We start from the raw sequence: 25390 nt of genomic DNA on the forward strand, positions 1-25390 counted from the left end.
CAATTTCCAGTAAAACACAAAACAGTTCATAGAATTGAAAGGAAATGATCCATTTTCTAAACCACGACGGCTAGACCCAGTCAAATTAGACGTAACTAAACCTCAATTTAAATTCCTAGTAGAAAAAGGAATATGAAGACCCTCTAAATCGTCTATTCCGTCCCCCTTTCATCTGGTGCCGCAGAAACAACCTAATGACTGGAGACCGTGCAAGGATTATCGCAGATTGAATTGCATTACCTGATAGATACCCAACACCACACATGCAGGATATCTCAATAGAATTCCGGGGAAAACATATATTTTCGAAACTCGACTTAACCAAGGCATACCATCAAATTCCCATGGCCGAGGAAGACATCCACAAAACTGCCATTACAACACCATTTGGTATGTTCGAATTATTACAAATGCCCTTTGGACTGAGAAACAGTTCACAAACATTCCAAAGATTCCAAAGATTCATTAACGAGGAACTCTTCGGAATCGATTTTGCTTTCGCATATATCGACGACGTTTTAATCGCTAGCGAAAGTCATCATATGAGACATCTAAGAACTGTATTTGAGCGTCTGGAAAAATACGATCTTAACATAAAAGCCGAAAAAAGTGTATTCGAGGTCTCGAGTTTAGAGCAGGGCTGTGGAGTCGTGCCAATTTTGCTCGACTCCGACTCCAGCATTTTTCATCAGCTCGACTCCGGGTAATATAACTAAATCTCATTTCAATTCCACTAATTTGAAGTTCTATTGTGGGGGTACCGTAAGTGGATCGATATAAAGTATCATATTTATTTATGTGTGCAAAAAAAGATCTTAATTTCACATTAGATGCCAATTGAACTCTATATTTCAAATTTAGGGCAATGTTTAATAAATAAAATAATGATATAAATACCCATCATAATATGAGAAGATACCAACAGTATATGTATTTGTGGACCAAAATTATTGATACTATCTCAAATCCTTTAAATTTGTTGCGAGGTATATAAAGGTTTATATTCCCATATGCATGAATTTGAATCTGAATCGATTTAGACAAAATTGTATATACTTCTACAAAATCTGTGTACTTTAAATTTAAATCTAACGTTATGGGACGTAACACAATTTTAACAAACAATAAAAATGCAAGGAAAGTCTAAAGTCGGGCGGGCCGATTATAATATACTCTGCACAACTTTGTATTTAGATCTACATTTTGATAAAATTTGGGAAATATTTATAATTGTTTAGACAATTTCGCAAAAATGCATTTATGATTCATTCTTTGAAAAATTTGAAAATTTGAGTCATTTCTACAAGTTTTCGACTTAGCAGTGAGCATCAGTGAGCATACAATTTTGGAAAAATTTTTGTCTAATAAATAAAATTTTGCAAAATTTTCTACAGAAACAAAATCTTGACTAAATTTTCTATAGAAATAAAATTTTGGCAAAATTTTTTATAGAAATCAAATTTTGACCAAATATATAGAAATAAAATTTTGAATAAAATTTTTATAGAAATAAAATTTGGCAAACATTTTTATAGAAATAAAAGTTTGAAAAAGTTATCAATAGAAATACAATTTAAAAAAAATGTGTAGCAAACAAAATTTTCTATAGAAATAAAATTTTGCAAAATAACATATTCTATAGAAACAAAATTTTGACTAAATTTTATATAGAAAAACATATTTCTATAGTAAGAAAATTTCGAATACATTTTTTATAGAAGTGAGCATCAGTAAGAAAAAAAATTTTGAGAAAATTTGCTATAGAAATAAAATTTGACAATTTTTTTCTTATAGAAATAAAATTTGAAAAAATTATCAATAAAAATACAATTTTAGAAAAATTTTTGTGTATTAAACAAAATTCTGCAAAATATTCTACAGAAACAAAATGTTGACAAATTTTTTATAGAAATTAAATTTTGACAAAATTTTCTAATAAAAAAATTTATTACTATAAAATTTTGGCAAAATTTTCTATAGAAATAAAATTTTGACCAAATTTTCTAATAAAAAATCTATTACTATAAAATTTTGGAAAATTTTTCTATAGAAATAAAATTTTGCCTAAAATTTTTATAGAAATAAAATATCAATAGAAATAAAATTTAAAAAAAATTTGTGTAACAAACTTTTGCAAAATTTTCTATAGAAATAAAATTTTGCAAAATATTCTATAGAAACAAAATTTTGACTCAATTTTCAATAGAAATAAAATTTTGACTAAATTTTCTATAGAAAAAATATTTCTATAGTAATAAAATATTGAATAAATTTTTTATAGAAATAAAATTTTGACAAAATTTGCTATAGAAGCAAAATTTTGACAAAACTTTTTATAGAAATAACATTTTGACAAAATTTTCTATAAAAAACAACATTGAAAAAATTGTCTGCCAATATTCAACATATGTATATGGCCTTAAAATAAAATGTAAAAAAAAATAATTTCGGGTATTAAAATGGATCGATACAGCCCATCTTCTAGTCTAACATTCTAGGAAACATCAAAAGATAGCCGTAATTGGAAGTTGATTTTCATTTACAATCATGCTGTACATTGATCGAATGAATAACGTAATGGAAACTAATTTGCGTAAAAACTTGCTTAGTTACAAAAATGTGAAGTGTTTTAAAAAATTTGGTTGAGCCGGAGTCGGAGTCGAGCAAAATTTTTACGACTCCGACTCCAGCAAAATCTTCAGACTCCGACTCCAAGACTCCGACTCCGGCTCCGGCTCCACAGCCCTGGTTTAGAGTTTTTAGGGTACCAAATATCTGCAGCAGGGATCAAACCTTCAGAAGAACGCGTTAAAGTTACATCGTATGAAAAACCGAAGACTTTGACGAAGTTGCACAAATTCATTGGAATGGAGAACTATTACCACATATATATACCAATGATATCAAAACACCTATCACCACTCCATGCAATGAGCACCAAGGCTTCTAACACAAAATCGAAAGGTCTCGTATGGAGTGAAGAACGCACAAAAGCGTTTGAGGCATTAAAACATACATTTTCGAAGCAAACTTTGTTAATACACTTCAACAAGTCCTCACATTTAAGCTTAGCAGTAAATGCATCAAATGTGGCCATAGGAGCAGTGTTACAACAAAACACAAGAGGATTGGTTGAACCGCTAGCCTACTTCTCCCGAAAGTTGTCGGAAGCTGAATACAAATATTCAACATTCGACAGGGAGTTACTAGCAATATATTCCGCCATCAAACATTTTAAACACTTTCTAGAAGGAAGAGACTTCGTAATCTTCACAGACCATAAGCCTCTAAAGTTTGCCCTGACTTCAAAAGCAGACCGAATGCCGCGACAAACTCGTCACTTAGAATACATTGCTCAACTTACATCGAAGATATACTACATAAAAGGGAAAGATAATTTAGTCGCGGATATGTTATCCAGACTACCAGAACTTGATGAAATATGCCCCAACGACATCAACTTTAAGCAACGTCTTAGGGAACAGGAAAAGGATAATAAGTTACAGGTGACAGTATCAAATAACATAACTGGAAATAATCTGAAACAATTTGGGATCCCGGCCCTCACTGGAAAAATATGGTGCGAAATTACGGCCGCAAAACCGTGACCCTACATTCCGCCTTCTTTGAGAAAGACAGTCTTCAATAATGCGCATTCCCTATCGCACTCAGGTGTAAGGCCTACGAGGAAAATGACTCTGACAAGTTATTACTGGCCCTCCATGAGGAAAGATATTAATGCATAGGTCGCAAATTGCATCAGCTGCCAAACGTCTAAGGTTCACATCCACACCAAAACTCCATCGCAAGATTTTAGCACATCAATATGGATTTAATTGGTCCTTTTCCAGTATCCGCTGGCATATAATAGATCGGTTTACTACACACAAAAAAAATTCACGAAAATTTTTCCAATTAAAATTTTAATTGAGTTTTAAAAAATATTCAATTAAAAATGTAATTGATTCAACAAATTTTTTAATTGAAACAAAAATCAATCACAAAAATAATAGTATCAATTAATTTTTTAATTGGATCAATTAACTTTTTAATTGACCTTCAATTAATTTTTTAATTGATACTATCATTTCTGTGATTGAAGACATTTCAATTAAAAATTAATTGGATCAATTAATTTCGTGATTGAATCAAAAAAGTCTGGCAACGCCATGAGCGAATAGCTGATTTTATTGTGTAGCTCTGCAATAAATTAAATAAAAACGATAAAACCGAGCTTAAACAATATTAACGTGTGTTATTATAACTGATTATTGTGCTTTGGCTATTGGTGTAGCTGTCTTTATTGGAGTTCGAGTCAACAGTTCCTGCTATTTTCTTCAACTTACGTTTTAAGCTGATCAAAGTGCATTTGTTGCTGCTGTCAGTTTTATTTCTCACACGTGTCTCTAGCTATGGCTCCGTCAAAAGATCCCCAAATTAAATGCCCAATGTGTGACAAGAGCGTTAACAACAAAAAAGGCTCAGTACAATGCTTTAATTGCTCGCTGTGGGTGCATCTTGACTGTGCTGATATAACTGACCGACATCTTGCAGCCCTGCGTGAGTCCGCGTCATTGTTTTTTAAATGTGATGGGTGTGTGGAGAGTAACACCAGAGATAATGGAGTAACAGGTGGTGACGTTACACTACATTCTAAAATTGATAAGATTCTGTCTGTGATGGAAGCTGACAAGCTGAGCTTAAATATGAAAATTGACTCTATGGTTGCTGAAATTCGAAAAGAGTTGTCTGTGGCTGTTACTGACCTTCGTAAAGAAGTGGATGGTTGTAAAAATGATGTCGGTAAACTTAATGCTGTTTGTGGGAAAAAATTTGCAATGTGGTCAGTTGAAAGCAATTCTTTGCATCGGAAGATGAATAGACATGATATCAAAATTAATGGACTACCAGTTGGGCTGGAAAATCTTGTTGATTGTGTTGTTGCTATTGGACGTTTTTATGACGTCTCTCTTGAGACGAAGGATATGGCCAACGTTTTTTACATCAATAAAGGTCAGTCTGTGATTGTAAAGTTCCACTCAGTCCTTGTTCGAGATGAAATTATGTCTAAATACTTCAAATCAAAGGACCTAAAAGTTAAAGATGTTATTGTTGGTGAGCTTTGTAGCCGTGTTTACTTAGGTGATCACTTGACACCAGCAGCTAATCGTTTGAGCTTTTTATGTCGTCGAATTCTTAAAGAGAACAAAATATCTAAGTTTCTGCTGCTGCACTCTGATGATCCTAAGGCGAAGTTGACTTTCATTGATGGTTCTGTCTCTGTTTGTGGCTATGAAGACTGTGTGAAAATACTTAACCAGTAGACCGTTTGGAGATGTTGCTTGGTATTACACTATGTACTTATGATCTCATAATATTGTTTTGTTACTATTCTATTGTTTTCTTTATACATTTTATTTAATTTTATGTGAGCTGCATTAGTTTTAATGAATATTATGCATTTTTATTTAATTTTTTTCTATAATTTAATAACTATATTATGTTTTATAACATGGCTCCCCAAATTTTTTATACATTTTGATGGATCTTGAGATAAATCTCGGCCCTTTGATCAGTAGCTCGGCCTATCTTAATAGGAAATTGAGGAATCATAGACACAATTTCACATTCGGACATCTCAATTGCCAAAGCATTCGTCCCTCTAGCTATAGTGTCACAATTGATGAGCTTAAAAACATTCTTGTTGATAGTGGAATTGATGCTTTCGGTATATCAGAGACAGGGTTGAAGTCTAGTGTTTCAACTAAATCTGTATCTATTAATGGTTACTCATTTATTCGTAATGACCGTCCTGTGACCAGGGGAGGCGGCGTTGGCATTTTTATATCTAGAAAGCTTAAATACAAGACTGTTTTTAAATCTGATAGCTTTGGTGACTGTGAGTCTTTGTTTCTTGAAATTCAACGAGGACCTGCTAGATTATTGTTTGGTGTCGTGTACCTACCTCATGGCAATCTTGATGAATTTGTCAATACGCATACTGATTTAATGTCGAGGTATTCGGAAATAGTTATTGTGATTTTAATGTTCAATATCTCTCAGTCCAATATTATGAGAAATGTCAGTCATGGCTTAGGCTTGTCGGTATCGCATAATTGTTTGCCAACGCACTATGATGTTGCCCACAACACATGCTCTTTAATTGACTTCTTTCTATTGAGTAATCCAGCTAAGCTGAAACTTTCTTCTCAGGGTCAGTACGCTTCTATTTCGCATCATGCGCTGATTTTTGGATCTTATGATTTCGATATTACATATTTGAGTATATATGTTGAATTTCGTGACTATAGGCGTATTAACTGGGATGGTATTATGAATTATTTGACTTCATTTGATTCTACTTCGTTATATGCTTCAATGGACGTTGATTTTCAGCTTTCTGTTATCAATGATATCATTTCAAGTCTTTTCACTTTTGTTCCTCTTGTTCGTAGAAGTGTATATCATGTGAGGGATCCCTGGTTGAGCTCGAGGGAGGTTGTAGTTTCTAGGTCTTTAATGGACCTTGCTCATAGGGAGTATAGACAACATCCATCCGAGGATAATTTGCGTATTTTTAGACTTTATAGAAATAGGGCGAAGTCCATCATGAGGAAAATGCGAAGGGAGTATTGTATGCGTGATTTTGACCATATGTCTAATGCGCAGATGTGGAGTACGCTACGCTCTTATGGTTGTTTTGCGGAGGATGCTGTGCCAGAGGCAGATGTTGAAACTTTGAATGAGTTTTTTGTTGGCGACTCGGTTTCTAATTCCTTCAGTGATGATAGTATTGATGTGAGTGAGCGTTTTGATGAGTTCTCGTTCGATTGTATTTATGAGGATGATATTTATGATGCGGTTCAACGTGTTAGGTCTGGATCTGTAGGTGTCGATGGTATTCCAATTAAGTTTATCAGGATTATTTTGCCCTATATTTTGAGATATATTTTATACTTATTCAATACTATCGTTACTACATCTGTTTACCCAATGGCTTGGAAACTAGCTAGGGTGGTTCACGTACCTAAGACGGCTAGATCTGGTAATATTGATAACTTTCGCCCCATAAGCATCTTGCCTGCACTATCTAAAATTTTTGAAAGTATAATATTGAAGACTACTCTGAACTTTGTTAATGATTGTGATACGATTAGTTCTCATCAGTATGGGTTCCGAAATGGATACAGTACCACCTCCAATCTTCTGCATATGACTGATGCTATAAGAAGTGCTACTGATATTGGGTTATGTAGTAGTTTGGTTGCATTAGATTTGTCTAAGGCTTTTGACCGCATTGACCACCATAAACTAATACGGAAACTAGCCACTAACTATCGATTTTCTATTACAGCACGTAGGCTTTTCAATTCCTATATTTCAGGCCGCAGTCAATATGTTCGTATTAGTGGAGTGAATTCGTCTATACGTTCTGTTACCTCTGGAGTACCCCAGGGGTCCATACTTGGACCTCTTCTGTTCGTTCTTTTTATAAATGATGTTGTTAATCACATTGATAACTCGCATTGCACACCATTTTTATATGCTGACGATATTCACCTACTCTTTAGTTGTACTAGTGTTGAAGGGTTACAGAGTCAGATCAATCGTACTATGGAAGTCATTAAATGTTGGCTGGATGATAATGGTTTGCATATTAATGCTCATAAGAGCAAAACATTGTGCTTCGGTTCGCAATGGGCTACACATCCTGAGTTTGTTATCTGTTATGATGGTGCAAGGATTGACATTGTTGAGAGCATGAGATGTCTTGGTGTTACAATTGATAATAGACTTGATTTTTCTGCCCATTTTAATTTACTTACATCCAGGATCATATTACTGCTTCGTAGACTATATTCCACGAATTCTTATTTTCCCTGCAATATTAGGAAGAGGATAGCGTTAGGGTTGCTTATGCCTCATGTGTACTATGGATTGGAAGTGACATCTGGTACATCAGCATCTAACTTCTCTCGAGTTCGCCAACTTGTACATACTATTGTTCGCTATGTATATAGACTTCGACGCCATGACCATGTGTCTCGTTTTGTATCATCATTTTTGGGTTTTCCATTTGATTCACTGGTTGATGTTAAGTTGTTGACCCTTTTTTACGGGTTTATTAAGTCTGGATTGCCACCCCTTTTAAGAAGTTATTTTGTTTTTACCAGGACAAGTAGGAATCCCCAGATTCTGATTCCTAATATGCACAGTCAATTTTATGAACGATCATTTTGGTGAGAGTTGCGCGTTTGTGGAATCGACTGCCACTATTTTTGCGCAATTTTTCTTTTCCAAAGAGGGTATTTAAAATTAAGCTTATTGGCCACATTAACAGTGGGCAATAGTCCGTTACTACTGATTGGGCTATGAATTTTGTTTTTTTGAATTTTATTGATTTCGTTAATATTGCGGCTGGGGAGCCGTGGCTATTTCTATATATACTTATATATCTAATAATGGATTTGTGATATTATTATATACGTTTATTATTGTTATTATGCATATCAACTATTGATAACTTGTAATATAGTTTATTGGCCCGTTGGGCTTATTGTATTACAGTGTGAAATAAATGAAATGAAATGAAATTTTTTTTGTGTGTAGGTGGCCTGAAGAATATCCCATAAGGGATGCATCTTCAGAGACAATCATAAAAACTTTTGTCGAAAATTATGTACCACGCTTTGGAGTACCACTACAAATAACTGTGGATCAAGGAACACACTTTACTTCCAAATTGTTTACTGACTTAACAAAGATGATTGGCGTCCACAAGATTCATACTCCTAGTTATCACCCTCAAGCTAATGGTATGATCGAAAGATTCCACCGTCAATTAAAGACGGCCTTAAAAGCGGGTGAAAAGTTTGGAACTCAAATTTTTATATACAATATTTTTAAGTGCAAGCATATAATGTTCATAAACTAGCATAACATGTTTGGGACATATATGTTAATATGTTAGAACATATTATGTTTGGGACATAAAATGTTTTTAAATATAATATGCTTATATATTAATTTAGAAATAGCGTATAAACATATATGTGTTTAGAAAGAGAGACCTAGAGAGTATGCTGCAAGTAAAATAATGGAAGTAACCAATTGGCGCCTTTAAAATATATCCACACAAAGAAAATTTCATTAAAATTTTTTGTACCAGTGTATACCCTAAGGTGAAACATAATATGTTTGAAAAATACAAACAATATTTTGTTTGGACCAATCCTGAAAATATATATGCTTGAAGCAAAATGTGTTTGAGGTATATGTTACAGAAGCTATTTTTTTAAGGGTGTACCGGGCGATTTTGTGGTGAGTAATGATTCTGAGAATGACGACGTAGCCGATGTACTTCGATCTTTAAGGGAGCGACAGTGAGGAGTGAAATTATTCATCACAGCACCCCACCTTACGCAATTGTGATTACGTATATTCAAAAAGAATAATAATATCTACAATAAATTGAGATATTAAACGAAAAAAATTCTCCCCACAATCACTTTTCAGCACACTATTTTAATTCTATGTCTAGAAAAACATCCCATTATATGTTCAATATAAAATACGTTTTAAGTATGTATATTATATATGAATTACTACTCTTACCTTTAAGGGTCACAGAAGAATCTCCAACCAAAGATGCATTATTACTTTGAACTTCTATTATACCACTTGCATTCATGAGATCGCGATGTGGTGTCGCACTAACTATTACTGTATTGCATATGGCCAGAACAACTAAAAATTCTTGAATGCGTTGAGAATTCTGAGTCAAATACTGTCCTGATGATCCTGAACTTGTCATATCACTAAGCAACGATGCGTTGGCAACTAAGGGCGGTGCTGGAGATCCAGGTTTTGAATATGCCTTTTCCAACTCCGATGGTGGATGATTATAGTCTATTCCATTAACAGCACATCGACGAAACAGCATTTTATTTTCGGTCAAAGTTCCGGTTTTATCAGAGAAAATATGCTGTACTTGACCCAACTCCTCGGTGATATTCATTGCTCTGCATTCAGTTTTCTTATTGGTGTCATTATCGAACAAGTCCATATTGTTATGTATATGATAAACTTGTAAAATTTTACATAGTTCTATGGTGACGTACAGCGAAAGCGGTATCATCACTTGCAGTATTATAATATAGGTCCAAAAAATTAAAAGACCTTCGTAGTCAGGATTTACGTCGAATGGTAAATAAGGTACAGGGAAGTGTTCAAAAGAACTAAGCCACATTTTGCAACCGATAGCACCAACCACACATAAGATTAACAATATAATAACACACCTGAAAAGAAAATAACAAAGAAATTAAATCACGAGGAAGCGAATGGAACGTGTGTTTTATTTACCAGATAACATCAATGTTCATTTGTTGTTCCACCTGGGAACGTTTATAACGTGGGCCACTATTGTTAAGCATAGACTTTGTCTCATGTCCAGCATATACCACAATTCCCTCAATGTAATCTGTGTTCTGTTGTGTTTCATAATGGTAATTACATGAATAATGTTATATTAATATTAAAATCATAATAAATTTACCTTAAGCCTGCTCTCCCGTAAAAGTAAACATTCTGTAGATATTGGCACTCGTTCACCAGAAGGATGGATTAAAGCTCCATGAAATCTATATAATTTCGTTGTAGGGGCATCTGCTTCCACTCGACTCACGAATTTATTCGGCATAAATATTGATTGTTTATCAGTAAAGCCACGAACAACCTAAAATTATTAAATCTTTTAGTATTTCTCCAATGGCAGGAAAGAGATGCTCTTTTGAAGAGTGAAATTTGATAAGTTCCACGCTAAAAGCTGAAAACGACAATGTGTTATAGGGTGTTCGCCTGAAATAACAAGCTGTCAATATAACCTCACATAATTGTTATACAAGTGCTATGACCTTTCTTTTTAAGATATTTCTCACAAGAAGAAATCACCAGCAATAAGATTCAATATGCAATTTACATATATATGAGGCAACCAATTTTGGCAAAAGTTTCAATAATTTGCCCACAAGACAACAAATATTCTCCCTTTTAATAATACCCCTGAAATGCGGTGACACACTACTTCATTAATCACCTTGACTTTACCTCTTATTTATTGATTAAACCTGTTATTACCCAGCAAACAAAATGGAAATTGTTCTAGAGCCACAACTTTAAAAGCACATTTAAAAATGTCCTCCCAAAAATGTTCTTTACAGGTAGCTCTTTTAATTAATTTTCTTTTAACTCGCTTTTCGACCTCAGTGAAACAAAGTGTTTTATTTAAACCTTTACTTATATACACTACAATTAATATTATTGTATTGTATACATATTTTGCAGAAAGCACACATATTATTGGATATTGCCGAAACATTATTATTATATATGCTTGGAAGAAATTTCTGCCAAAGAAGATTGTGCTCAAAAAAATATATATTTCTCCCTATTTGCATATTCCATCACATCTTTCTCACTTCCACGAGATTTTTTAGTTTCTAGCACCTTTTTCTGTAATACAAACAATGTTGAAGAAATTGTTAAATTTTATAAATTTTTGAAATTTTACCTTTCGCGTGGACGCATAGCATAGTTTGCGGTGCCCACGAGCCGATGCAAACAAAACATTATTGAACAGAAACATACATTTGTTGGTCACGTGGAGCAATGGTTAACATGTCCGCCTTGCATGCAAAGGGTCGTGGGTTCAATCTCTGCTCCGACTGAACACCATAATTTTTTTTGCATTTATTTTTACATATATTCCAAAAATTCCGAAAAGATGTTCCACATTACCTATTACTATATTAATTTTTTACAATGAAACTTCGAAATGTAGGTTATTAAAGATTTACAGTCAGAAAAGAACAGTGTTTGATATAAACAAAATGTACTGAATATTGTTTTTTATTGCAAAAATAACAATTTTGTAAAAAGAAAAATGTTTTTGGTATAAAAGTTAGAAATGTTCGAAGAAATTATGCTTTTAGAGATTCGAGTTTTTCCGCTAAAAATTAAAAAAAAAAAAATTAGCGGCAAACACGAACTTAATGCCCGCTTTTTTTTTTTGAAAGTGTCCGCAACTCCTCTTGGACTACTTATTAATAAAGAGGAACTAACCTTTGATTTTATATATTTTACTGTGTAATTTTTCACTGCTTCCCCCTTTTTTTATTTTACTTCACCAACTCTAAAAAGAGTGTAGTGCCATTTCTTTTTTTATGAAGATCCCTTTATATACATATACTTTCCCGTTTTTTTTTTATCCTTTGTCTGAATATTTCGACTTACTCGTCGTACGTTCCGATTTCTTTTGACGAACCAAGAAAAAAAGTTTTGCCCATAATGCTAAAATGATAAACAAAACACATGTCCACACATACATAAAAATACTACTCTCAAGGCAAAAACACATGCTGTTTTTTTTTCAAATGTCTATTCTCTTTATTCCGAATACTCATTTTAATATTCACATTAAATAATATTTAGACTTAAGCATATCAAATTTTTGGCGAAGCCTTATTAACATGCCAAGCGCATAGTCAAAACAAATGAACTCATAAAACAGTTTTCCGAAACAATATACAGGCATTTTCACAGAAAGTGCTCACTTTTGATTCTCTCGCTGTGCTATGTTGATATCTTTCGTCAACCTTCCCGGTTTCCATCTCTATTTCTTTCTCTATACTCTATCTCTCTCACTCTATCTCTCTGTCGCTCTCTGAATAAAATAGCACAACATATATATGGTTACTCGAAATTTTTAAATTTATATATGTTTACATTCACACATATTATTTTTATGAAACATTCATATCCCAAACATAATGCATTCTAACATATTAACATAACATATGTGTCCCAAACATTTAATGCTAGTTTAGGAACATTACATTTTTGCACTTAAATATATTGTGTTTAAAAAATACTGCCCGAAACACATTTTGTTTATATCGGAACATATGGAGAACATATTTTTCTAACAGTGTAGAACAAAAATTCCTCTAGCGTACAGGTTTACCATTACTCAAATCTAAATACAGTAAACAAAATGTTTCCCAAAAAAGGTTTCGTAAAAAGTAATCCATACAGAAAGGTAAAAGAACAAAACAAAAAAAAAAAACAAAACAAAATCAAACTTAAATGTTAAATTAAAATTAAAAGTAGAAAGTCGTGCGGGGCCGACTATATCATACCCTAAACCACCCCTACTGAATTAGTAAACATAAGCTTTTGTGGGGTAACATTGATATAGGTTTGGGAGATAAACCGCAGTACCATATTTAAGATTTAATAAAGGGGTTCATGTTTATGGGTGCTTTGTTATTAGGAGCTATAGATAGTGTTGCCAGGGAAATTTTTCGGTTTACCCTACAAGGAATAAAAGTTCCCTACTTTCCCTAAACAAACAAACAAACTTTACAAAACAAAAATGGTTCTATAAGCTTTTTTCTGTTTGGTAGATTAGTAGAATACTTAATGTTTTGGTAGATTAAATCTCTATAGAAATAAAATTTTGGTTTCTATAAATAAGTTTCTATATTAAATAGAAATAAAATTTTTAGAAAAAAAGTTTTCTATAGAAATACAATTTTGTTGTTGTTTTTTTATTGCAGCTTAAAACATTACATTGACTAAACTACAAGTGTAGCTTAAACAACAGAGGAAAAGAATGTTTGTCAAATTTATTTGGGCAAAGCCCTATAGACTGCAAAATGGTTGGATGGACGAACGTTTCGGAATTACCACATTCCTCATCAGCATCCTCTACTTGCAGCAAAACTATCAACCACTTATCAGAATAAATTCAGGCAGTTCATTAAACCCAACAATGAACCACACTTGAACCTTCCGAAAAAAGGTTTTGTATGATAGCCGGCTTATGCCGAAATAAATTCGAAACAAACATATCTCTTTTCCTATGCCACTGTCAAATCATCGACTTGAGTTCAGTTTACTACATTATTTAAATATTTTAGGGGAATTACTAGAAGAGATTTTTTATTAAAACGAGTCAATGATCAAGATTTGGCTATAAAAGGGGCATAATTTTGGTAACATATTAAAGGTAAATTTTTATGATAAAATTGCTGCAATTTTCACCGCAATTTCTCTCCAGACTGGACATTTAATTGCACCAGTTTGAAATCTGGTGCGCTGAACATGGTCGGTATGGGTTCTCTTTTTATAGATATCAAAATATGTTTTAAAGCGATAATTTAACTAATGTATGTAGGTCCTTGGTCGTGAGTAACATTTATTTCTCTGTGCGTTGACGACTGTAATACAGTAATGTATTAAATCTATAATGGTTTTAGATACCCAATTCCACGAGTCAGGTAAAAAATACTGATGGATTCCAAGTTACCAGTGGTTCAATCTCCGTTGCCATTTCATTCGACAATCCTGCTGTAGGCTACATGAGCGGATACTTAAATGTTTAAAGGAATCGTTTATTTTCATTTAAAGTAATACATAGATATATACTACTTTCATTTATACTCTATCAATCTAAAATAAATATATCTAAATAAAATAGAATATTTTTCGGAAAAACATTAATTTGCAATTCGGTTGTGGGTGCTATTTAGGTTGGGTAATGCAACCGAATGAAGAAGGTAGTAACGACCAATTCCATAGGTTAACACAATCAATACCATATTGTATTAGTTTCATCTCCCATAATTCGATTGAGTCGACCGAATTAGTCAGGTGACACAACTGCCAACAGGCAGTTGCTACAACCTCCAAAATGAGGTTGGCAATAAATTCGTTTATCACAACCAATCTGTAATCTATGTGTAATTTGCTTAAGCCTTATAAAAAATGGAGGACACTCACACAAGAGGTGTTTAATTGATTTCTTCTCCTCCGCATCAATGCAGCTCATGCAATAGTCATTATACTTCGCGCCAATAGTTTATGCAAAATCGCCTATCAGGCAGCGACCCGTTGTAGCAGATATCAGGAGTGTATCTGACGTCTTGAGAACACTAGCATATATAGTGTGCGGTTTAAGTTTAAATGGGCCATATTTGCTTGGTGCCGTTGCAACCCTTGGAATTCTCCCATCGAACATTTGCCATCATAACAGCCTTCTGACGCAGTAAGAGCTTACAGATAGCCAGAGGCATTCTAAGTAAGTAAGTATTTTATTGAGTCTTATTCTTTTTGGAAAATATGGATATGTTTTCCTAGCAAAATGATAATGAAAGAAATATGGAACTATATTTGTCTTATCCTAACGCTGTGATTTGTAGATGAATGGTACTTGCGATTTTCTTTCAAGTGAGAAACATGTTCGGTAACATGTTGGTTAACAAATTTTGCCACAAAAATGTTAAATCCATTATAGAATTTTTGAAAATATTCTAGGGAAAACGTTTCAAACAAGCGTTAATGCATTAAAAACCATACAAAATATAAAAATTATTTATTTGGGGAAATATAACAAAATTTTTTAATTCACATTCAAAACACTGAATTCGGATCACACCTTAAGAAGTGATGCAAATTCATTGCAACGGCTGTTGAAACGGTGGACATTCGTTCTATGACAATTTCATATTACATTCATCGCTTCTCCGCCAACTTTGCACCACTTAAGATTATTTATGAAAGAATAGTTTTAATATCAATTTCTATTTTTTGAATTAAGTTGACTAAATCAGACTAAACAAAATAATAAAGGAGCTTTAGTTATTCAACTAAATCATACACACAAAAAAATAACTGCAAATAAATATTAACAACTTAATTTGTAGGTAAAATCTGCTGATGCTCAACAAATTTGTATATTGAATATGAGGCATTTGTTGTTCAAATGTGTTTGTAGATGCTTGACATATATATGGGAGCTATATCTAAATCTGAACCGATTTCAACCAAATTTGGCACGCATAGCTATAATGCTAATTCTACTCCCTGTGCAAAATTTCAAATAAATCGGACCAAAAAATTGGCCTCTGTGGTCATATGAGTGTAAATCGGCCGAAAGCTATATATTGGAGCTATATCTAAATCTGAACCGATTTCAACCAAATTTTGCACGCATAGCTACAATGCTAATTCTACTCCCTGTGCAAAATTTCAACCAAATTGGGGTAAAACTCTGGCTTCTGGGACCGTATTAGTCCATATCGGGCGAAAGATATATATGGGAGCTATATCTAAATCTGAACCGATTTCAATAAATATCTCAGTTGGCTATATCGACTCAGGAGCCCACCCTGAGCATTTTTGCCAAAGACACCATGTGTCTATCTCGTCTCCTTCTGGGTGTTGCAAACATATGCACTAACTTATAATACCCTGTTCCACAGTGTGGAGCAGGGTATAAAAATACAAGACTGGTTACGCGCACATCGCTGAGAATATTTACGAATGCTAAAAGAAGTATGCGAAGAACACCGTTAGAACAAAATGAGGATGAGTACATGGACGTGTGTGATAACAAGCAAAGAGCTCATTCATCAGAGAATACAGATAGCATTTATAAATGTCTGTGAAAAATTTATATTTTTCAATTTGGTAGTTCCTTAAATGTGTTTGTTGTATGAGATAATTAATAAAACCATATTAATATCGGGATTAGAGTTATTACAATTCTAATTAACTATAATATATAACTGGGCAAAAAGTTGTCAAAATGCTTGCTAGACCCTGGACTACTCAAATATAAAATCGTCATACATTTACAAAACTGAGTATAGGATTTTCAACACAAAAATGTTACATGTTCCCCGTCCAACAATAGCATTTTGGTCGTTCCTTCTCTGTGTGTACTTAACAAAATATCTCCAAAATTGTTCCGCCAATTTTGCAATTTTGGTGCAATATTTCTGCCAATTTCAATTTAATTTTTTGTCAATACACCAACAAATTTGTTACAGGTCATTGATAGACTCCAACAAACCACACACAAATTTTTTCATTCAAATTCAAAAATATTTGTTTAGGATTAAACGTAACGTTCAACATCAAATATTTTGCTCAACAAATTACTTACAAATTATGTTATTGAGAACACAAATTATTTGTTGCCTTCTCATGGTAACGATTGCTAACAACTTTTTTGTAATAATGGTTATTAAAAGTACAAATTAGTTTGTTGCAGGAAAATTAACAAATTTTGTTATTGGTTTTCCAACAAAAGTTATTGGTTCTCAAACTTATTTTTATCTGTGTAATTTCATTTGAAGTCATAAATATCAGACTTCAAACATTGCCATCGGCAACTGCTACCACAACTAAAGTAATTCGATTGGGCATGAAAGTCTTTAGCGGAACTTTGTGCGGTTGTATGTACTTGTTTAATTTTTATAAAAATGTAAAATCGTAAATAGGGGCCTTTTCGGAAACGCAGTGTTGCGCTGCAACTGCTGCGCAACATTGATTTTGTTGCGCAGCTGTTGCCGATCAGCTGTTGCAGCTGCTTTTTTGTTGCATATTTTGTTTGCAATTTAGAACGCAAAAACACCACAAATGGAAAAGTATATAATAAATTTTATTTGTGAATTAGATGACTCTTCAAATGGGTCAAATCTATGTTATTTACAGAAAAAAAGATATCTAAAGTATAAAAGCGAAAGTATAAAAAGCGAAACTCCCATTTAGTAGCGTTTCTTCCAGTCTCCTTGTTTCTCTTTTTTATTCTTTTATAGGTCGTTTGCATATTTATAAATTTCCTATTTGTCTGCTCCTTCGTGAGCGTGAAATCAGGTTTATTTTCCTTAATTTTGTCGACCACTTTGCTCCATAACACTGATTTTTTTTCGGCCTGACGCAAAGTCGCCCTCCATATCCAAACGTGCTCTTACTATTAATTTAGTTGTCTTGGAATCAACCTCTACCCTAAAAAATTATAAAAATATAATAAAAATATTATAAACATATAATATAATATATAAAAAACAAAAATAAATTGAAAATTTTAATACTTACTCGTTCTCTGCATCAGCCATTTTTATACTGCGTGTTTTTTACTACGTTTGCGCAACATATGCTACATTGTTGCATTTTAGAACATATGACGCTTGCAGTGTTGCCGGATGTTGAAATTATGAATGTGATGCGCAGCAGTTGCAGCGCAACACTGCGTTTCCGAAAAGGCCCTAGGTTTTCAAATTCCGGGGGGTCTCCCCAGAGGCCTTTCTACGTTTATGAATATTATACTGCTTAGTCATCTCGTTGAGATTTGCGGCTAGGGATGCCAGATTTTGAAGGGGCAAAAAGAGCACACTTTTTCAAATAAAATAAAAACATTTAATTCCAATTTATTGACATATAATTCATTTAAACATAACAAAAAGGTTCATAACATTAACATAAAACTCAACTCAAGCTTATTTTCTTACAATACTTTATAAGTCATTTTTTGGTGTTTTGTGAAAAATGTTATTGAAAGAAGTTTGTTTACATTTAGAACAGAGTACAAAGTGAAGAAGCAACATCGGCGTGCTCTTCTTCGACTCTAATATATAAAGTAAAACACTATTTAATTAGAAAATACCTGCGTAGGAAAATCTCGTAGTGTGACATTTACGTATGTTCAGTTTACTTTTACCATTTATTGAATCGCGTTGGAGTAATATTTGTTGTGATGCATAAAAAGAGCACAAAAAGAGTACCTAACAGGGATGAAAACTTAAATTTTTAAATGGTACCAAAGAGAATAAATAAGTGCACTTTTTGGTTTAAAATTTTACCAAATTATGAATTGGAATATAGTAACCGAAAAAATAAAGATTATTTATAAACTTTTAATATAAAGAAGGTGATTTTTGTAAGGCATTCAATATTGGAAATTAATTGAGTGAAAACGACTTTTCACCCAAAAGTTGTCCATCATCTAGCAGAAGTTTCGACATGACCTCAGTGTCAAGATTAAAATTCAATGGAAATGCTTCATAAAATACTAAATATATTTTTGAGCAAACTTGAATCGACGCTAGTTCTAAGATAAATATCTATCATCCTCTCCAGAGTCTTAAGTAGGAATGAGGATTGGTCGGAAATCCTTCGCACTCGAGTGAGAGGCTTTTCCCGATTTAGGTATGAAAACGACTTTTGTTTCCCTCCACTTTCCTGGAATATATGCTAAGTTGATACATCCTGTATATATCGCCGACAGCCAGGGGATAATTCTGTCAGTCTCTGCTTGTAACTCCGCCGGAGTAATTTTATAAGGTCCGGGGGATTTTATTCTAGATTCCGATACAATTTTTCGATAGGAAATGACCGCTGAGCCGCTGTGGCATCGCCAGAACATGGTTCAAACGCCTGATTTCCAGGAAAATGTGTGTCCAATAGTACCTCCAACGTCTCCTCACTGGACGTTGTCCAATTGCACAATGGAGGTTTTAATGAAACCTGGAGCGGAGTTAGTGGATTATAGTACCTTCCGTAGTCTGGAGGTATTCCCAATACTGCTGCAGTAATCATTCCAAGAGTTATGCTGAGCCTTTCTCAGTTCTCGCTTGTATCCTCTCATATTCTTCTTGTAAGCGTCCCAATCCTCCGGAGCTCTGATGGACTTTGCTTTGTTAAAAAGCTTCCTGCACGTTTTCCTCACATTACCTAACTCCGTAGACCACCATGTAGGCTTGCCAGATGTCCGGAATTCGCCTGGATTGTCCCGGAATTTAGGAAGTGCCTCGAAACTTTCCTAAAATTTGCCAAAAATCCCGGAATTTCAATTACTCAAGACATAGGTTCTAATTTTTCCCATTTGAAATTAGATCGCTTTCAAAAATATTTTTGGTTTTGGATTTTCAAACTTTTTAAATGTATGTCTGTCAGATTTTGTACCATTTCATTCAAACTCATCACTTACAGAAACAAATCAAATTACGATCACAGTCTTTCGAATCATCAGCTGTCACTTAAGCAGTAAATGTAAAAAATATACGCAAATATGTATTTGTACAAATTATAATAATCAGTTCACGGTTAGTGTCCAATTCTATTCAAGTCTGTATTCCTTGCCAACATGTTAAAGTTCGATTTTATCCCCATCACTACCATAGACTCCTTAGTGACAATATAACAATCGTCAACTGTGGCCAAATATACCCAAATCCATGTCCATGGCGATATCCAAATTCCCAGTATCGAAAGGCACTACAAAAAAAACAGCGATTGTCACGTCAGAGCTAAAGTTTGTTTGCCATAACCGAAAGTAATATGCCAGTAAATATGAGTTTAAGCTTTCGACTTTTAAGAAACATTTCTAAAAATTTCGACGTTTGATCTAAAATCATCGAAGCCATCTTGGAAAAAAGTTTCAGAGGCTCCAACATATTTAGGAATTTGAAAGTCTGCAGACAATAACGACTAAGACATCACGTTTATGCAAATTTACCAAAAGAAATACCAAGTGATAAAATATGGGCAACTATTTTCGAAAAATGTGACTGTTTTCGCTTGTCCCGACACATCCCAGAATGTACGACGCAATGTCCCGGATTTCGGCAACCATCATCTGGCAACACCACCACCATGGCGGTCGATTTTCCCCCTTGGCTTCCCTCTTGGGCATGCAGCTTTCAGTGAGATGTTGAAGGCCTTAGTAATCCTCTCCACTGCGTGTTCGATATCTTGCACAGTGCTGATATTTGTCTTTGGTATTTCCGGTATCATCATATTGAACGATTCCCTATACCTATTCCAATCAGCTTTCCTAACATTTGGCGGAAATATGCACCCTTATTCCTGAAGTCGCCCTCGCCGTCGCCTTTCGTCTGTCGCCACTAGTTGGTATTCCGTTCGTAGATATATTGTGATATCGACGAAAATCGGTATTCCTGGTGTCGCTTTTTGTCGCCAATATCGTCGCTTAATGTCGACGTTAAATTTACCAGCCACGAGTTTAGTGATTAATTTTTTAAGAAGTTTTTTAGACTTTATTAATCGAACAACTGAAATATAAATTTAAAAAATGGAAATTGGTAAGAGATAAAGTGACTAATCTTCAACAATTACAAAAAAAAAATGGGAAAAAAGGAACTAGAAATCAACCATTAGATCATCTAGAATGACTCCAACGATTTAAAAGCGGTTGGAACAAATGGTTTGTAGTTCAATGCCTTCGAAGTTTAGAGACAAATTGTAACAAATGGTAGAAAAGCTGTAGGTTAGGTTAGGTTAAAGTGGCAGCCCGATTAAGATTCAGGCTCACTTAGACTATTCAGTCCATTGTGATACCACATTAACTAAAAGTACCTATTACATATGGGCACTTCTAGTTTTAACCGTTGAACCTTCTCGATTATTTTCTTCTGTTGAACCAACCAGATTGTTCCAAAAACATTAGCAGACTGCTTAAGTTAACGTTTTCCAGGTCCGCCAGTAATCTGAAGCTATATGCCCCTAAAATTTGCTTACGCCTTACACAAAATGCAGGACACTCACACAAGAGGTGTTTTATTGATTCCTTTTCCTCCGCATCATGACAGCTCATACAACAGTCATTATACTTCGCACCAATAGTTTTTGCAAAATCGCCTATCAGGCAGCGACCCGTTATAGCAGATATCAGGAGTGAAATCTGGCGTCTCGAGAACACTAGCATATCTAGTGTGCGGTTTAAGTTTAAATGGGGCCATATTTGCTTGGTGTCGTTACAACCCTTACAATTCTCCCATCGAACATTTGCCATCATGACAGCCTTCTCACGCAGGAAGAGCTTGCAGGTAGCCAGAGGCACACCAACAGATTCTAGTTCCCCTGGAATATGTAAGGTAGTTCCTAGCCTTGCTAGCTCATCTGCTTCGCAGTTCCCAGGTATGTTCCTGTGGCCAAGCACCCATATTAGGTGAATATTGTGCTGCTCAGCCATCTCATTGAGAGATTTGCGGCAGTCGATGGCCGTTTTCGAGTTGAGGAACACAGAGTCCAAGGGTTTTATTGCAGGTTGACTGTCTGAGTATATATTAATGCCAATATTGCGTGGAGCATTACTTCTCAGCCAATTCACCACTTCTCTTAATGCTAATATTTCAGCCTGAAAAACACTACAGTGATCAGGTAATCTTTTCGCGTTTCGAAGTTCCAGATCTTTAGAATATATTCCAAAACCACTTGGCCATCCAATTTGGAGCCATCAGTGTAGAAATCTATATATCTTTTATTCCCCGGGGTCCGTGTACACCACGCCTCACTGTTGGGAATTAGAGTCTCAAACTTTTTGTCGAAAAGTGGACTCGCCAAAGTGTAATCCACTACGTTAGGCACATCTGGCATTATTTTGAGGACCGAACTGTGACCGTAACTTTTTTCCGACCTCAGCCGTTGTTGCAGCTGACTGTTTGGCCAAAATGTCTAAAGGCAATAGATGCAGTATGACATTAAGGGAGTTTGTTCCTGTCTTGCAGAACGCACCTGAGATACAAAAGCACGCCATACGCTGAACTTTGTCTAAACTTGTCGGCTGGTGAAGTGCCGGCCACCAGACTACAACACCATATAGCATTATAGGTCTAACCACTGTCGTGTATAGCCAATATACAATTTTTGGTTTTAGTCCCCACTTTTTCCCTATTGCCTTTTTGCACGAGTATAAAGCTACCGTTGCTTTCATCACCCTTTCTTCAATATTAAGCTTAAAGTTCAGCTTCCTGTCCAAAATAACGCCAAGGTAGTTTGCACACTCCCTAAAGGGAATTTCAATACCCCCTAAGGAAATGGGCCTAACCGTGGGAGTTTTGCGATCTTTGCAGTACATGACTAGTTCTGTCTTTGCAGGATTTACCCCAAGACCATTATCTTTCGCCCATTTCTCAGTCATCCGGAGGGCTCTCTGTATAATATCTCTAACTGTTGATGGGAATTTTCCCCTGACTGCTAGCGCCACATCATCTGCGTATGCCACCACTTGTATCCTTTCTTTTTCTAGGGAAACCAGAAGGTCGTTTATAGCAACATTCCAAAGAAGAGGTGATAGAACTCCTCCTTGGGGAGTGCCCCTGTTCACATACCTTTGTATGTTTGCTTGCCCTAGTGTGGCTGAAATACGTCTCTTTAGTAGAAGTTCGTCTAACAGCTTAAGTATACCTGGATCAACATTCAGAGTTGTCAGTCCAGTTAATATCGAGCTCGGATGGACGTTATTGAACGCCCCTTCGATGTCTAGAAATGCCACGATTGTGTATTCTTTGACAGATAGTGAGCTTTCAATAAAGCTGACTAGTTCATGTAATGCGGTCTCAGTAGACCTGCCTTTCGAGTATGCATGTTGTCGTTTCGAGAGCAAACTTGAATCGACGCTAGTTCTAAGATAAATATCTATCATCCTCTCCAGAGTCTTAAGTAGGAATGATGATAAGCTGATTGGTCGGAAATCCTTCGCATTCGAGTGAGGCTTTTCCCGCTTTAGGTATGAAAACGACTTTTGATTCCCTCCACTTTCGTGGAATGTATGCTAAGTTCATACATCCTATATATCTCAGTAGACCTGCCTTTCGAGTATGCATGTTGTCGTTTCGAGAGCAAACTTGAATCGACGCTAGTTCTAAGATAAATATCTATCATCCTCTCCAGAGTCTTAAGTAGGAATGATGATAAGCTGATTGGTCGGAAATCCTTCGCATTCGAGTGAGGCTTTTCCCGCTTTAGGTATGAAAACGACTTTTGATTCCCTCCACTTTCGTGGAATGTATGCTAAGTTCATACATCCTATATATATCACCGACAACCAGGGGATAATTCTGTCAGCCACCGCTTGTAACTCCGCCGGAGTAATTCCATCAGGTCCGGGGGATTTGAATGATCCAAAGCTATTTAACGCCCATTTTATTCTAGATTCTGATACAATTTCCTCGATAGGAAACGACCGCTGAGCCACTGTGGCACCGCCAGTGCATGGTTCAACCGTCTGATTTCCGGGAAAATGTGTGTCCAATAGTACCTCCAGCGTCTCCTCACTGGACGTTGTCCAATTGCCCTCCGATGTTTTAATGAAACCTGGAGCGGAGCTCGTGGATGCTAGCACCTTCCGTAGTCTGGAAGCCTCGGACGTATTCTCAATGCTGCTGCAGTAATCATTCCAAGAGTTATGATGAGCCTTTCTCAGTTCTCGCTTGTATCCTCTCAGATTCTTCTTGTAAGCGTTCCAATCCACAGGAGCTCTGGTGGACTTTGCTTTGTTAAAGAGCTTCCTGCACGATTTCCTCATATTACCTAACTCCGTAGACCACTATGGTGGTCGATTTTTCCCCCTTGGCTTCCCTTTAGGGCATGCAACTTTCAGTGAAATGTTGAAGGCCTTAGTAATCCTCTCCACTGCGTGTTCGATAACTTGCACAGTGCTCATATTTGTCTCTGGTATTTCCGGTATCATCATATTGAACGATTCCCTATACCTATTCCAGTCAGCTTTCCTTTGGCGGAAATATGGTCTTGGTGGTATGAACATCAAATTTGAAACTGATGTAGCGATGATCTGAGAAGCTGTGTTCACTTAAAACATGCCACTCAGATATCATTTCATTCAGTTCTTGCGAGGCCAAGGTGATGTCCAAAACCTCTTGCCTGTTTTTAGTGGCAAAGGTTGGGGCATCTCCCTTGTTGCAAACTACCAGATTAGTACGCAAAATAAACTCTATCAGCGACTCTCCCCTTGCATTAGTATAACTACTTCCCCATATACTATGATGCGCATTCGCATCGCATCCCATAATGAGTTCCGTCTTTGTTTTCAGTGACTCCTCAACTAAGGTCTTAACGGCACATGGAGGCATCTCCCTGTCATGTCCCATATAGACCGAAGATACCCAATATTTGCATGTGGCTATTTCTAAATTGGCAACGACAGTGTCTGCATTGCACATTGAAGGAAGCAGAAACAAGTTAAGCTCGTTTTTAGCAATTATACAGGCTCGAATTACTCGAAAGAAGTTGGCAACCCTATTGTTTAGACGTTGAAAAAAGTGAGCTCTGTCGTTCAGTTGAGAAAACATAAAAATACACGAAACAAATCAAAGACACAAACATAGAAACATATTAAAAATAACAAACTAATATCTGACAATAACAACAGCATCGAGTATGCCTCAAAGTAGCCGTAGAAGCTTGAGAAGCTCAAAAATAATCTGTGCACAGTGCGAAATGGAGGTGAAAGAGGACAAAGAAGAAAATATTCAATGTGATAAGTGCGCGAAAATATTTCATGCTCTTTGTACGAAAATGGACAAACGTCAATTCGATCGCTTGATGGAGTGTAATGATGAGGAGTATGTATGCCATAAGTGCGATAATAGTAGTGACATTGATGGCACAGTTAGAAAAGCATTGATCCCAATAACAAATCAGCTGAAAGAGTTGCAAGATTCAGTGAATTTCATGTCAACAAAGTTTGATGAAATTTTAAAGGGAATTTCTGAAAATTCCG

General features: G+C 35.2%; 1 protein-coding gene and 1 long non-coding RNA gene across 4 annotated transcripts in view; both read right to left on the reverse strand.

Annotated features, from left to right (window-relative positions):
• The window catches only part of LOC142225414 (phospholipid-transporting ATPase VD), a 171004-nt gene that overhangs the window by 72325 nt on the left and 73289 nt on the right, over positions 1–25390 (reverse strand). For all 3 annotated transcript variants that reach the window (XM_075295160.1, XM_075295158.1, XM_075295159.1), the window contains exons 4-6: positions 10559–10738; positions 10366–10490; positions 9616–10301 (exon numbers count right to left, since the gene is read on the reverse strand). In XM_075295160.1, the coding sequence (XP_075151275.1) occupies positions 9616–10301; positions 10366–10490; positions 10559–10738 (991 nt within the window). The remainder of the gene's footprint in view (positions 1–9615; positions 10302–10365; positions 10491–10558; positions 10739–25390) is intronic.
• Positions 17600–18233, reverse strand: LOC142227644 (uncharacterized). Its single transcript, XR_012719940.1, has 2 exons — positions 17947–18233; positions 17600–17856 (listed from the first exon to the last, which is right to left on the reverse strand). It is a non-coding gene; the product is annotated as an uncharacterized LOC142227644 (long non-coding RNA).

The sequence above is a fragment of the Haematobia irritans genome, chromosome 2 (assembly GCF_050003625.1).
Source record: "Haematobia irritans isolate KBUSLIRL chromosome 2, ASM5000362v1, whole genome shotgun sequence".
Lineage (NCBI taxonomy): Eukaryota > Metazoa > Arthropoda > Insecta > Diptera > Muscidae > Haematobia > Haematobia irritans.